The 14,497-nt window shown below is 42.0% G+C and overlaps 1 protein-coding gene across 4 annotated transcripts in view; it reads left to right on the forward strand.

The window, feature by feature from the left end:
* baiap2 (BAI1 associated protein 2) overlaps positions 1–14,497 on the forward strand; it is a 70,970-nt gene that overhangs the window by 33,187 nt on the left and 23,286 nt on the right. For all 4 annotated transcript variants that reach the window (XM_022742489.1, XM_022742490.1, XM_022742492.1 and 1 more), the window contains 3 exons: positions 7,437–7,498; positions 8,723–8,794; positions 10,636–10,773. In XM_022742489.1, coding sequence (XP_022598210.1) covers positions 7,437–7,498; positions 8,723–8,794; positions 10,636–10,773 — 272 coding nt within the window. The remainder of the gene's footprint in view (positions 1–7,436; positions 7,499–8,722; positions 8,795–10,635; positions 10,774–14,497) is intronic.

The raw sequence follows: 14,497 nt of genomic DNA on the forward strand, positions 1-14,497 counted from the left end.
ACTGCAATCTGCACCACCTGTCTGCTGCTTTTCTTCTGACTCCCATTTCATGTTTCTGTTTCTAGTGTCACATCCATCACAACTTTCAAACAAGCCGCCTTGTCAAGCGTAAGCCACACGTCTTGTTGAGTGTCGGAGAAGAAGATCGGGGGGGGGGGGGTATTCTGTGGTGTTTGATTTAGCAAATCAATATAATAGGGTGTTAATGTGGCTTTAATAATGCGTAGGACCCTATGAAATGTCCTTGAGGTGTCGCATTGTCCTTCATGTGGGTATTCAGCCAAATGGTGACTTAATGATGCTGATTATAATGTGAAGAACAGGCTCTCATCTGAGGCGCTGCGCCATTAAAGTGGCTGCCAAACCTCCAGTGTGCACACATGCAAACATACATACTCTTGTGGCCATTTTTGTAAGTCAAAGTCAAGAGACAACAGACAGGATGAGCTATTGGTGAATCCGCACACACATTTCTTGTCTGTCTCTAGTCAGAGACAGACAAGAAATGTTCCTTTTTTTTTTTTTTTTTGTGCAAGAAATAATACTTTTGTAAGCCGACAATCCGTATTACAGCCTGATTTAAGTGACTCACTGTGTTAACTCCTCGGAGACAAACCGCAACAGAGATGAACCATGTGATGGATCACTTAAGAAAAAAACAGTTAAAAAGTCTTTACTTGCCTATTTCTCACTGTGGGGAACCAATTAGAGGCCAGAAATGATTAGTTAGATGCCAGGAATTGTATTAAGCAGCTGGGGTCTGCGCGTTTGTCGAAACACAAAATCTATCAGATTCCATCTCTCTTGTCCTGCGTCCCCCTGCCTCCAGCATGTGTCTGCTGTCTCACATAATCAGTCTCCATTTTGCACCCCCATCAGCCTCCCTGTAATGATTATATATAGCCAGTCACACCTATTGATCTTCTGTAGCCTGATTCATTTTTTTTTTTTTTTTTTTAACGGCCTCATTTTTCTTTTCAATGCACTGTAGGAGTAAAAACGATCACACAGACACGACGTGCTTACACTTGTGTCATCAGGTTGCAAGGATTTGTGCTGTTGTTGTAATTTATAACGAGAGTCGCGGTGACGTGTTTAGCTTAGATATTGGCGCCTGTGTATTACTGCCAGTGCAGTTCAGGATTGTAGTCTTTACTGCAGAATGCAAGATGTCGGAGACTGTCCTCCTGTGGAAAAACAAGCCCATAGGTCGTCTGTGCAGCAGGTTATTATCACCCATAGTTATGTTTTTGTTGCTAGGCGACATCTAGTGGTCGTAGTAATTGTGACAGGAGCAAAGGGAAAAGTGCGGTGACGTATAAAGTATAAAGACCGAAAAAGTCGGCGCCAGGAGGAGGTTGTGGTGGATGGGTGGATGAATACGACCCAGGAGAGCGCGCTGTTCGATTCCCATGCGAAACCAGCGGTTTATGTTGTGTCTTTCATCCACGAGCGTTCATACAAAGTTAACCACCTTATTATTGTAACCATGACAACAAAGATTGTCTAGTGTTGAGGAAGTACTTATTTTAACCTAAAAATCACAATCTTTTCCTAAACCTAACCAAGCAATGACCGTTATTTAGTTACCACGGCGACCAACAGTATGCCATTCTCGGTACAGTCGCGTGTCTATTAAGGTGACCACGACAAGGTGCGGTACACATGCTGCCGTAGGGTGCTATTTAAGGAGACGCTCCTATAGGTGGTATCAGAAGGTTGATAAAAGTGACCTGTGTGGTTGCTCAGGTCGGAGGAGTTGTTGAAATGGCGATAAGACGGTTTTGTTGCTGCATCACAAACTCGTCATTTTCAAGTCGCTCTGTTGTCAAGTAGATGCTTAAAGTGTAAATACTAATAAGGCACTGTATCTGCTTTTGTGGAAATGTGTGCACACATGTCCTCGGGTGTGTTTTTTTTTTTTACGCAGCCGCTGTTTGGCGAAGTGAAAGACCCAGAAGAGCGCAGCAATGACGGTGTCAATCATGTGGCTGTGAGGAGGACAAATCTCCCCGCAGCACCTTGTACACCCTCCACTGCAGCTTTCTGGGGATTAGAGCTGCTTGTGTTTGCTTTCAGCCTCATATAATACAGTCCCTGCAGAGACACACACTACATAAAACACCCTGTAGCATGCGGCCATTAAATATGTGTGTGTGTGTGTGTGTGTGTGCGTGTGTCTCCCTCTCTCTCTCTTTTTCTTTCTCGCCCTCTGTTGAGCCCAGCAGTCACATGGAAAGCGGCCCGCGATAATGAACCCAGATGTGAGCGCTGCCCTTGGGTTAGCCATACCGAATAAATGGGCTTGTTCCTGCCCCACACACACACACACACACACACACACATACACACACACAAATACTCTGACCATTTTTTGGTTTGGTTACTTGAGACCGAATGGGGTATGTAGACAGTGGCTGAGGGTTCAGGTTGTTTTCAGAATGAACTTTACCCCAGTCTGGTTTATCAGGGTTGATGCCTAAAGCCCTAATTCTTAAATTTAATTCTGTGAGCTGTATTTTGGAAGCTGTTTTTTTCAGGAGCTTTATTTATTTTCTCCCCACGTGAACTGTAAAACCTCTGAATCTCAGACTTAACGTTGGATCGTGTGCCTGTATTAGACAAACAATAATGTGCCTTTTTGCTTAATTGGCTTTGGTATTTTGCTAGTTTGATTGCTTTGCACGCAATTAAAATCCCACCTTTTTGTTTTGATTTTCAGATAGTGCCATGAAAAAGCAGGAACCCTAATGAGTGTCAGAATTCTGAAAGTTGAGGAAAATATAGTTCATTTTGTGATTAATTTGCAGTCGTGGGGACGGTTTTTTTTTAGTATTGATTTGTGACTGCCTTTCATAGACAAAAGCAGCATTTGTGTCTTCTTAAATCGATCTGGACCTGTGCACCGGACCTGTGGGTGCACACAACAATGTGCTTTCCTCCCCTCTAAGCTTCAGATGTTGTGATCTGCTCTGATTATCAGTAAGCAGCTTAGTTCTGGCGTGTAGAAGTCCAATATTTTTCGCAATGCAAGGTGAAGAGGTTTTTGGATTAGATGGGTGCAATGAAACAAGAACATCCAGGTATTTGGGAAACTTCCAGGTGATGAAAACCTGCAGGACAAAGTCATACTGCTAAGGTCGTACTGATACAGACCTGCACTGTGAGACCTGTAGGCTCTTTACAGCAGTTTCCCTTTAACATACTACAACTTTATCACAACTTGGGTCTTATATTCATATTTTTGGCCTTTTATTTTCTGTCAGTATTAATATTCCTGTGCTTTGGGAACACAGCAACATAGTTTAACAGGTTAAAAAACCCGAGCAGGCAGATGATCAGACAGGTTTTAAACCTGCAGATTAGTGTGGAAAGAAACTACCTGTTGAAAACATCATAGTCAGACGGCTTGTGTTTTGCTCCATCAAACTTCAGTATCAGAAAATAATAAAATGAAATAAGATCGAAGTTGTAATCAACAGAATTTATCCTGTAGAGGTATTAAAAAAAACTAAAACCAGCATATTTTATTGGCTGCAGGAGCCGGAGGCAGGGTGACCTCAGATTGACTGAGGTGTCAGGTGAAGAGACAGTGAAGCTCAGAGTGTTGTTCTGTGCCTGAACCCTAACCCGCCAGAGGAGGGAGAACAAGAGGGAAGACTGTTTCCCTAAAGGGGTCATTGAAGAATAACCTTAATTAGTCTATTGATGAGCACGTCTGTTGAGCCAGAAATAATGATCAAAGCTCGGCGTTTTGGATGCAAACGTGGTGTGACGTGGAGTTAATCCTACGGATGATATAAGGCTTTATTTTTGGCAGGGAGTGAGGGAGTGGAGTCAATTTACTTACATTTACATGAATTTACTTTTGTATCAACTCGGCAAATAACACATGATGGAAATGGCTATCGTGCTTTCCATAATGAATGAATATATTTAAATGAATGCAGTAACAGTTTTTAAAATGCATTAATTCATTAGAAATCAATGTTCCATTTGCATCTTACTAAAATGTGACTTTTTCTGTAATTTATGTTTAATTGCAGCTTCTTTAAGGGGAATGTTATTATTATACATAATTATATAGGAGTCTGAGGTTGTTGTTTTTTTTTGTTTTGTTTTTTTTTCAGCCCTAGGTAGTTTATGCAGATGTGCCTTTCCGGCTGCATATACGCTCAACAAGCTCCTCCGGTCGGAGGATTAGGGCAGCTTGCATGTAGCCTGAGAGGCAAACCCAGGGTGAAAACAGTCCATAAGCACTTTCTGCTGCTTTTGCGTGTAATAATATTCATCAGTGAACCAGAGGCGCTTAATTTTTTTTTTTTTTTTTTTTTTTTTTTTTTTTTAAGTCCCGGATCTGCCCTTTTTTTGTAATTGGCTCAGCACCAAAACTGAATGCGCTCTTCCCGCCTTCTTCCGACAAGTTTGGTGCAAATTGGTTCAGTGGTTTTTGCGTAATCCTGCTGAGAAACAAACAGACACGGGTGAGAACATAACCTCCGTGGTGGAGGTAATTAACAACCAAGCAAATAAAGGAAAAGGAAGTTAAGTGAAACAAACCGACCACCCCGATGTTCTTGGAAGTAATATCCTGTGAGTGCCACCCACCCCACCCACTCTTGGAATATGTTTTTATAAGATGCAGCTTTCTGATACCCCTCTGGCTGAGATCAACATCTGTGTAATTGTGTGTGCGCGTGTGTGCGTGTGTGTGTGTGTGTGTGTGTGTGTGATGGAGGTGCTCGAGTTCAGCCCCGTTGTCGTAGCCTGTTGATGGCCAGTGGCTGTTTATTAATGGATGGGATGGAGTGTGTGTTGGGCCCCCCTCCAAGAATCAAAGGAGAGTTTGAGAGTACACACCAATGCATTTATCTGCTTCACTGCTCCTAATGCCCCCCGGCAGTCAAACACTTCTACAGTGTTATAGCTGTCACTGCAATTTTATAAGCAGATGGGTGGGTGAGTGGGGGGGTGGGGGGGCATTGTGTTAGACTCTGGACAAAGCTGTCTTGTGTTTGTGTGTGTGTTCGGCGTGCACCAGTTAATAATGTTAATGTTTACCTTCATGTATATGTGTAACATCTGTGTTTCCGTGGAACGTTTGACATCATCGCGACTGCCCTTAAACAACAGTGAGGAAACACTCTATAGTTAAGTTCCACCTCAAACTTGTACTTAAACACACTATATCTACCCACCACCCACCACCCACCCCTCCCTCTCCTGCTCGACCTTTCCTAAATCCCCCTCGACTCCAACTGAGTCTCGTCTGCATGACCGCAGCACTTCCATTAAGCCCATTAATCCTGTTCAGGCAGCCCCCTCCCACGGTGTCCCCTCTTACCGTCCCACTGTCCGGTGTCCACAGGTCCACCAACGCCCAACGCAACACACACCTCACCTAGCGCTCCCTCACATCAGCCCTGCAGCAAATATACATTATCTGATGTCAGCATGCATTATGCAAAAGCCACATGAGTGCCATTAATGCGTATTAGTGTTCACATTTGGAGTAAATTAGCTCAGAGTGCCGTGTGGTGCAGCTGTAGAATATGTTACTCTGGCCTATTTATTATATTTATTGAATCAAAATACATGTCCTGATATTACCTTACCACAGATATACTGCATCAGCATGGCCCTACGTATATGTGGGTAAATATACAATAATAAATTGCAGTGCATATACAGCATGTTTTATACAGTGCGTTTTTATGTATAAGTGAGCCTTATTTTCTTAAATGAAGTGTTGCATATATTTAGTTTCATTTGTGTTTTTATATAGTTTTAATTTATAGTAATGCATTCCTGAAATTCAGCTATATATGAACTTTAAATATATGACTCTAATTTTGATGGTGAAGCTTCAGTATTGGAGTGCAACTCATACTGGATTTAAAGACATGAGACAAACATTTTTATTGATTCTGTTCAAAAAGAATTGTGACTAAGATGTGTACTGTGTGGGGTGTTTTCCAGTGTAAACTGTAATAGGGACACTGACTACAAAAGCACACAGCCTTTATTGAGAAACTGAGCCTTAAAATGAGCCGTCAGGACTTCTGTAACTTTGTGATGTCACAACATCACAGTTCATTACCCCCCCCCCCCCATGCCCCAAGCCCCACCCACCTGGACCCACCATCCAGCCTTGCAGGATTTGGTGTCTCTGAGTGTTTACCTGAAATCTGCTATATTTTTACTGGATCACTCAGAAAACAGTCAGCCAATCAGCGGAGAGGCCTCACAGACCTGTTCTTTTTTTTTTTGTTGTTTTTTACTTAAAACCACATATCTTCTTATGGATATCAAATCTTCAAAATAAAAAAACAGAAAAGTGTAAAATATAGGACCTTTTTGAATAACCTCATACAAATCCTTTGCATTTCTGCACTGCGATTTCTTGTTACTTAGCTGATATTCAGTATAAATCAGTGTATTGCTCAGGGTCTACTCAGTACACATCTTTGTCAACTTGATCAACATCAGCATGAAAAAAAAAAAAAAAAATCCAGTATCTGTTCTGGCTCTCTTATATTCACACAACACAGTGTGTAGATGGTTTGTAAGTAAGTAAGTGGAGGCTCTGACTAATTGCCTGTCTGAGTGTTTTTCTGTCGTGTGTCTCATTTTTCTTGGGGTAGTTTGATCTGTCACTGTCTCTCCAGGTCTCTATCCCTCTGTTCTTTGCTCAAACTAGATCTTTTTGTTCCTTTTTTTACAATGCATTGCATTTTCAGAAGAGGCAGCATGTAGGTATCTTAAAAACGACACGCCACCTCCCTGGCTGCATGAATCATCTTTTACTTTCTACTTATCTTTTGTGTTTTTTCTTTTGTAGCTTTTGACTTCCCTTTGGGTTCTGCTTTTTGGTGTTTTCCCCCTGTTATGTTGTAGTTAAACACATGTCTTAATGCGAAGATGAACTAACTTGATTCATGAAGATTTTCTTACCATGCTGTTCCTGTGTGTTTATTAGCAGTAGTGTTGGTAATAATGGAAACCCCTTCATATTTAACAATAGTTTTGTTTGAGTATTTCAAACATTGAGTAGATTTCTCGATTAACTCTTTGATTTCTCATCCATTCTGTCTGTGCTGCATATTTATGTTCTTTTTGATTTGGTCTCTGTTTTTGAAATGTGTCTGCTTCATCAGTATCATGACAGATGTTTCATCCTGTCCATTGTCTCCTCCTCCTCCTCCTCCTCCTCCCTCGACACCACACACCTGTCTCTCATCTGTTCTGTGTGGCTGCATGGTCTTATTTTATTTATTTATTTATTTTGCACGATGTATGTAGCTCTCACAGATATTGGAAAGATTTAATATCGCTCTCTTTCTCTCTTTTCTCTCTCCCTCCTCCCCTCCCTGTTTTTATTTTTTTTTTTATTTATTTTTTATTGTCTTTTTCTGTTCTTTGTGGTCCCTCTGCAGGGGAGGTGCTCTTTCAGATGGCTGAAGTGCACAGACAGATCCAGATCCAGCTTGAAGAGATGGTGAGCATGTGGCGGTGATGGTGGTGGTGTTGCTAAAATCAGCACTTCTTAAGCTGCGAGGTTGGGAGCCAAACAGATTGTGGGCCTGTTTCTTTAGAGTCTCGCATCACAGGATATGTTTTTAATATTTAATACTCGGCAAGACACACTCTTAACTGCGTTTGAGTAGGCTGGAGTGTGTTTCCATCCTCTGACGGCAGCAGCTCCACTTAAGTATGGTTTGTTTACCCGTATGTAAATTACAGACTGGAAACATTTTTCAGTTTAGTTCCCTAAAATATCTTTTATTTGAGTAAATTGGCCAGTTGTGGCGACATTAGCGGGGAAAGTTCAGTCAACTGAGAAGTGAGGAGCAGTCCACCTTTTTAATCTTTTTATGCAAAAGCGTATTTTAAATGGTATCTCCTCTCATCCACTTTGGGTAATGGGCGTCAAAGATCCGAGGTAATGATGCTGTTTCTTGCACAACAATAATTTACAAATTAGACATTGACTTCTCTCTTCTTTAAGAGACAGAGAATGACGATGAATGCATCATTGATGACACTAGATATTATGACTTGTTGCCCAACTGTTCTGACCTGGCTCTTCACTGAGACACATGGACAGTTGTGTCTTAATTTCTAGGCAGTGAACCCAGTGTTCCTTACAATTTAAGTTCCTGCCTTTTCAGCAAATATCCTGCTGATAGTAGTTTAAGAAAATATTACGGCTCCCAACACAGATGATAAGGAAGAGGAAGAGGATGAGAGGTCACTAAGTTTAACAGTACAGGCGCTTTAGTATACATTGTGGGAATAAAATAAGTAAAAACACAATTTCCTTAGTGCTATTTCACCACTGGTTCAACTTTGCTCTCTTAACCTGCACACACACACACACACACACACACACACACACACACACACACACACACGCACACAGAAGCACATATACTCCACACGCACAGAGACAACAGACTGACGTTGACATGAGTTTTACACGCCAGACATCCTCCGCTAATCTGCTGGGCGTGACATTTCCGACAGCAACACGAGTACGTCCCTTCCAAGTCATTCATGTGCCACACCGCTGCAAGGCTGAGTTCCTTAATGAAAATAAGCCACTGCGGTTAAGTGTGTAACAGCTTGAGGTTTGAGTTTAAATTGTGTTTTGTTGCATTGTTTTTGAGGCATTTGTGTGTGTTGTTGTTGTGTGTGTGTGTGTGTGCGTGTCTTTTCGCAGCTCAAGTCCTTCCACAACGAGCTGCTCACAGAACTGGAGAAGAAGGTCGAGCTGGACGCACGCTACCTGAATGTGAGGTTCCCTTTATGATGCACAGTTACATAACAGTCAAAGTCCCACCTTCTTATTAAGATCATCTCTGTTCCTCAGGCTTATGTGTAATATAAAATGAATAAGTGACTGAAAATCCAAATCAACTCAACTGAGTTTTTTTTTTTTTTTTTTACCTGAACCTTTTTTAGCTCATTGTTTTGGTTTCGGCAGAACATTTAGCTGCTGCAGAGCTGATGGAGACCAAACCAGAGCTAAAAAGAAGAGAGTGGATAGGCTGTCCTTAATCTGTTATGATGTGATAAATTTAAGGTGTTAATCTTTAAAGGGCTGTGTGTCTCTGTTTGGTGCGGAGTTCATCTGCCCCCTTCAGGCACAAAAAAAAAAAAACCCAATAAATGCAGCTTAAACAAAGATAAAATTATGATTTTGTTTAACATTTAATGCCACAAATCCCATGAGTTTCAGCTGCAGAAACACTGTCGAAGCCTGCAACTCAGTTTAGAAGTAAAACTGTAGAACCAGATGAATTATTAACTGAATATTAGATAATATTTAGAGCATCAATTATAATCATGACTAGTGAAGCAGACTCACGTGGCATCATACACAGATTCATTATGTAACAGTGTACCTGACCCAGCGTGTCCTCGACTGCATCACCACTTTTAACTCTGCTCCACATCAGCGAGGCGTCTCCGGGGAGTAAAGTTATGGGGAATACAGCAAAGACAAAATGCACAGTCTCTCCTTAATTTCCCACCGGCTTCCATCCAAACCACTGCAGCAAGTTGCATAAATTACTTCTCCCACTCCGGCCTGTGAATTATGACTCATTCTGTGAAAATGAGTTTTGGAGGAAAAAAAAAAAAAAATTAAAAATTAAACAAATTAATTTATGGTGATCAGTTTGGATTCAGTCCCAAAGACATTTTATTCATTCTAGACAGCGGATGTACCAACATGTGTGGACGGCTCACTCTGATCGTTACACTCAGAAACGATGATGTATTCAAATTCAAATGAGGCACTGAATGAACTCATGTTTTCAATTTTGATTTGCGTAGTTGTGTTTGTCACATATATAGTACATAACACATGCAGCACACACACATAGTGTTAGTGCTGTGATAGACTGGTGACATGTCAGTATTATAGTAGCTTTTGCCCAGTGCATGCTGGGTAGGCTTCAGCCTCTGTGAGCAAGCACATTTTAAATGAGAATAGGTCATTTAATGATGTCATCAACAATAAAAATAAATAAATAAATTTAAAAATGATAATAATTTTGGTGGCCTTATACCAAAACATTAGACATTTTCGACATGGCGTGGCTGTAATACATTTTCAAGGTTATAACCATCAGTACAGTTTGGGGCACATGTTCCACTTGAGGAATTTAGGCGAGCTCTGTCAAGGCTGGGGATTTGTGGGAAAAGAATTATATTATACCAAATGTCAAACTTTTGGGACCCAAATTTTCCAGTTTTCAGGGACTGTAAATTTTGGCATCAAAGCTCCAATAAATCCAGAGCAATTTTGGGTTTGAGGGCACTATAAGTAAATCTTCCCCCCGGGTCCCAAAAAGTAAATGTTATAACTGTTATTGATCGAGAGGACAGAATCACGAAAAAAGAAAAACTGAACTTTAGAAGGAGAATAAATGACCAAGACATCACAGTCCCACAGCACCACCCTCCTTCAGTTCTCCCGTCATCGTGCTGCACCAGACAGTGAAACAGAAGCTGACCACTTGTCAGGGCAGTTTGAAATGAATATATGTCAGTGTAAAATATCATCTGTGGATGCTGAGACATGCGAGTGCTGCCCTGTCCCTGCTGACTTTGTACTGTTCCCCTCAGGCTGCACTGAAAAAGTACCAGATGGAGCACAAGAGCAAAGGGGAGAGTCTGGAGAAGTGCCAGGCAGAGCTGAAGAAACTGCGCAGGAAGAGCCAGGGCAGCAAGCACCCCTCCAAGTATGGAGACAAGGAGATGCAGGTCAGTCTGCGTGTGTGTAGTGTGTGTGTGTGTGTGTGTGTGTGTGTGCGCGACGTACTGCAGTGTGTTCACAGGAGTAAATGTCCTCAGGTGCTTGCAGGTGGCTGAAGTGTCAGATGTTTTGAATGGTGCAAAATCTAGATCCCGGTGCTTCTTTGGTTTAGTGAAGAGGAATAAAGCAGATGTCTTGGCTCTGTGGCTCATAAAGGATCTTTACAGCCAGCTGGAAGACCACTCTTTTAAAAAAACAACATGACAACATGGCAACAGCAGCCAGTGCCAAGAAAATATGATCCCACTGGCTCCGGTCCAGTCTGTGCCGCAGACAACCTGCCACTCAGCCTTTACAGAAAACATTAGTCTCTCATAATTCACTTCGTTTTTATTCTGAACTAGAATCATCAACGCAGACTCGCAGTGATCCCACGCTGATTCCTCTGTATGTACCGCACTCTGCTCCTCGTAGAGCTGGCTTTCAGATGCTTTCCCCTCCTCCTGATGGGATTTGAGCTTCAGTGCGGCTGGTAATCCGTGACTACTGCTGGTGTTGATGGGATAGGACGTGCTGAGCTGAATGGGATAGGACCGCCGACTGGGCGCGCACACACACACACACACACACACTCTCTCTCTCTTTCTGTGGGCTGGTCTTCACAGTGAGAGAAATGGAGATAGAGAAGGTTATGACTCAAACTCACTGTGTCAAACATCTGAGTTGTTTTTTTGTTTTTTGCTCGAGGAAACTTGAGCTGAACAGCAACAACAAATACACAGATTGAACTGCGATTGTTACCATGGTTGGAAATATATCAAAACATGGGGTATACAGGAGAGACAGACATCAAGGTCATCAAACAACAGTCACACTGAAATTAATACAGTATTCACAAATAAATCATGTGTTTTAGACATAACAAATAGCTGAAATGACCAGGTGAGGTGTGTTACTTAAATCGGATTCTAAAGTGTGCATATATATAAATATATATATTAAACAAGGTGTACATTAAAACTGAGCCCTGACAGCATGTCCCCGGTTCGACTCCCGGTCAGCCGGACCCTTTACTGCATGTCTCTCCCCAACTCGCTTTCCTGTATTTCTGTCTCCACTTTCCCAGTCAAAATAAAGGCATAAAAATGCCCAATAATAGTAATAATAATAATAAACTTAATAGAAATTTACAATACTAAGACAACACTAAAGAAACCCCTAAAACATGATTTGACTAACAAATTAGATTAAAATTAGATTAAAAATGCAGTGTTTAATCCAGGTTTCACTACATTTACTTTGTATCTCTGCCAAAGTGCTCCCATAACTTTCCCGGTCTGTTTCATTAGTTGCTACATTTTTATCAGCATTGCATAATGTTTGTTTATCTAGGGCAGGTGAATGGGTTGAATGAGGCATTTTTCCCTCTGATGTTCAGGTCACTGCTTGAGCAGAGGCATGAGGAGACGGCGCGAGTCTCAGCGCCCCTGTATGTAGGTGTTGTGGTGACACATGGTGGGCGGGCCCTCTTACACAACCTGCACAGGAGACACTGCTGCTGTGATGTGCTGTCTGTCTAACCAGAGAGACAGAGCACGAGGATATGTATACATACGGGGTATAAAATAGGGCATCAGGATGAAGACCTCAGCTCTCAGCAGTAGCTCTGGATCTGTGGTTGATGGAGTCCTGAAGCTGGTGAGTGTTGTGATGTTTCCACCTGGTCAGCATCAAAGGTGACTCAAAATAATTAAAGTCACAATGCAGCGGAGGAATATGGAGCTTCATCCACTGACAGCTTATCTGCACTTGATATTGTGCCCATGGATACTGTAGTTATACATGTATGCAGTTTTGAAAGTCCAAGGATGTACAGACAGGAGATCAAACAAGCAAAACTGGATAGAATATTTAAAGGTCCATACAGCATAAAGGTAGATGTCCATGTGTTGTTTGATTATAAAGCAGGTCTAGGTTCTATATTAATACTGTGTATTATGTATTAGTATCAAAGCGCTCAGTCCACAGTGAAATGCACACAGCCTGTATACAGAAACTGCACCTTGAAAAGAGTTGTCGAGACTTCTGTAACTTTGTGATGTCACAACAAAGCAGTCAGAGGCTCAGAGCCTCCTCTCTTCTGATTGGCTCACCGACCTGTTGTTACTAGAGCTCCAGAGAGAAGCCTGAGAAAGGAGAACTACATTTAGATGATTTATTGTTCTTAAAACCACAAATATATCTTCTTATGGATCAACACTTCAAATAAAACACAGGAAAACTGTGAAATATGGGACCTTTTTAAATTTAAACTCAATAGTTGTAAAAAAAATATACGCACAGTAAGAAACTGCGACATTATACCGTAGCAGATACTGTGTGGTTTTAACTCATCATTTTAGTGGTGGTGTCAGAGGTTAATGGCTAATTGTGCAGCACTCCCAGAGGCGCAGGCAGTCGTCCCATACGGCTCTGCAGGAGCAGCAGGGGAAGTAATTATTGTGTAATTGTTAGTGTTGCTGCGATGGATGGCTGCTGGAGCGTGAGAGGGGCGGCTGGGCCAGTCATTACAAAAATCGATACTGTGGAGCTATGAGGAAGAACGGCTCAGAAACATTCGGCCCCAAAAGTCCTGCAGTTCCTCTGGGCTTTAATGCCTTATTGGGTCTGAGAGATCCCCTCTCAGCTGAGAGGCCAGGCCCCCGTCCCCCCAAGTGCCGGTTGTTTCATCTCTCAAGGCGAACTGACCGTCCAAAAGCCAACACTTGGCTAATTTGAGTTTCAGAGACCAGTGTGTGTATGTGTGTCTTTATTTCCGCCAGCTAGATGTTTTGTTTTTTTTTTTGTTTGTGTTTTTCTGTTTGTGAGTTAGCAGGATACCTCAAATTCTTGTTTGCAAATTTCAGGGAAATCTGGTGAAAAGTTCAGCCATGAGCCAAAGAACATGGGATTCATGTTTAGTGCAGATGCACAGATTTTTTTCTCATATTTATTTCAACAGTTTCACGTTTCTTATTAACTTTCTTATTAACGTACCGTAGTGTCTTTCTTGATGCTGACAGAATCTGTAATCCGAAGTCTTATCAAAGTAAAGTGAGAGCATTGTGCAGCTCAGGTATGCACTCTGAACACCCCCTAGTGTGCACCTTGGTTTGTTCTAGCATGTGTTGGTGTTATGGACCTCCTGAGTACCATGTGTATGTTGTGAGGGGGCCAGATTCCTGCTGTGCATCATATGGGCCCGCATGGGAACCGAGTCTTGGCAGGACGAAGAAACACCAGCGGCCTGCACCGTGCAACAGATTTGCCTCTTTGAATATACAATATGGAGTATGCATGTGCCAGGGTACTTGTGGCAGACTGTGTGTTTGTGCAGATCCTCAAAGTTTTTGCTGCTTGTGTATGGATGTGTGTTGGCTTGCTTGCTTAGACATAATGAGGCTGTGTACTCCACCAAAAGCCCTTCCCTCTCTCTCTCTCTTCATGCAATCCGTCCATTGTCCAACTTTTAATTAAGTGATGCTGCAGTTCACTAGAGCCTTTTTGGAGCAGCAAGAAAAACAAACACACCACATATTAAAGTAATCGCTGTTCGCTCCTCCTGCTCATGATTGATGTTAACATTAAAAGTATAGGCGATGGAAAGTCACCCATTTACAATGGAGGCCCTCAGGGGCCATAAAGCACTGGGCTGCTGTCTGAGCACAATATACTGTACACTCTGATAAATGC

The sequence above is a fragment of the Seriola dumerili genome, unplaced genomic scaffold, assembly GCF_002260705.1.
Source record: "Seriola dumerili isolate Sdu_G_001 unplaced genomic scaffold, Sdu_1.0 BDQW01000068.1, whole genome shotgun sequence".
Lineage (NCBI taxonomy): Eukaryota > Metazoa > Chordata > Actinopteri > Carangiformes > Carangidae > Seriola > Seriola dumerili.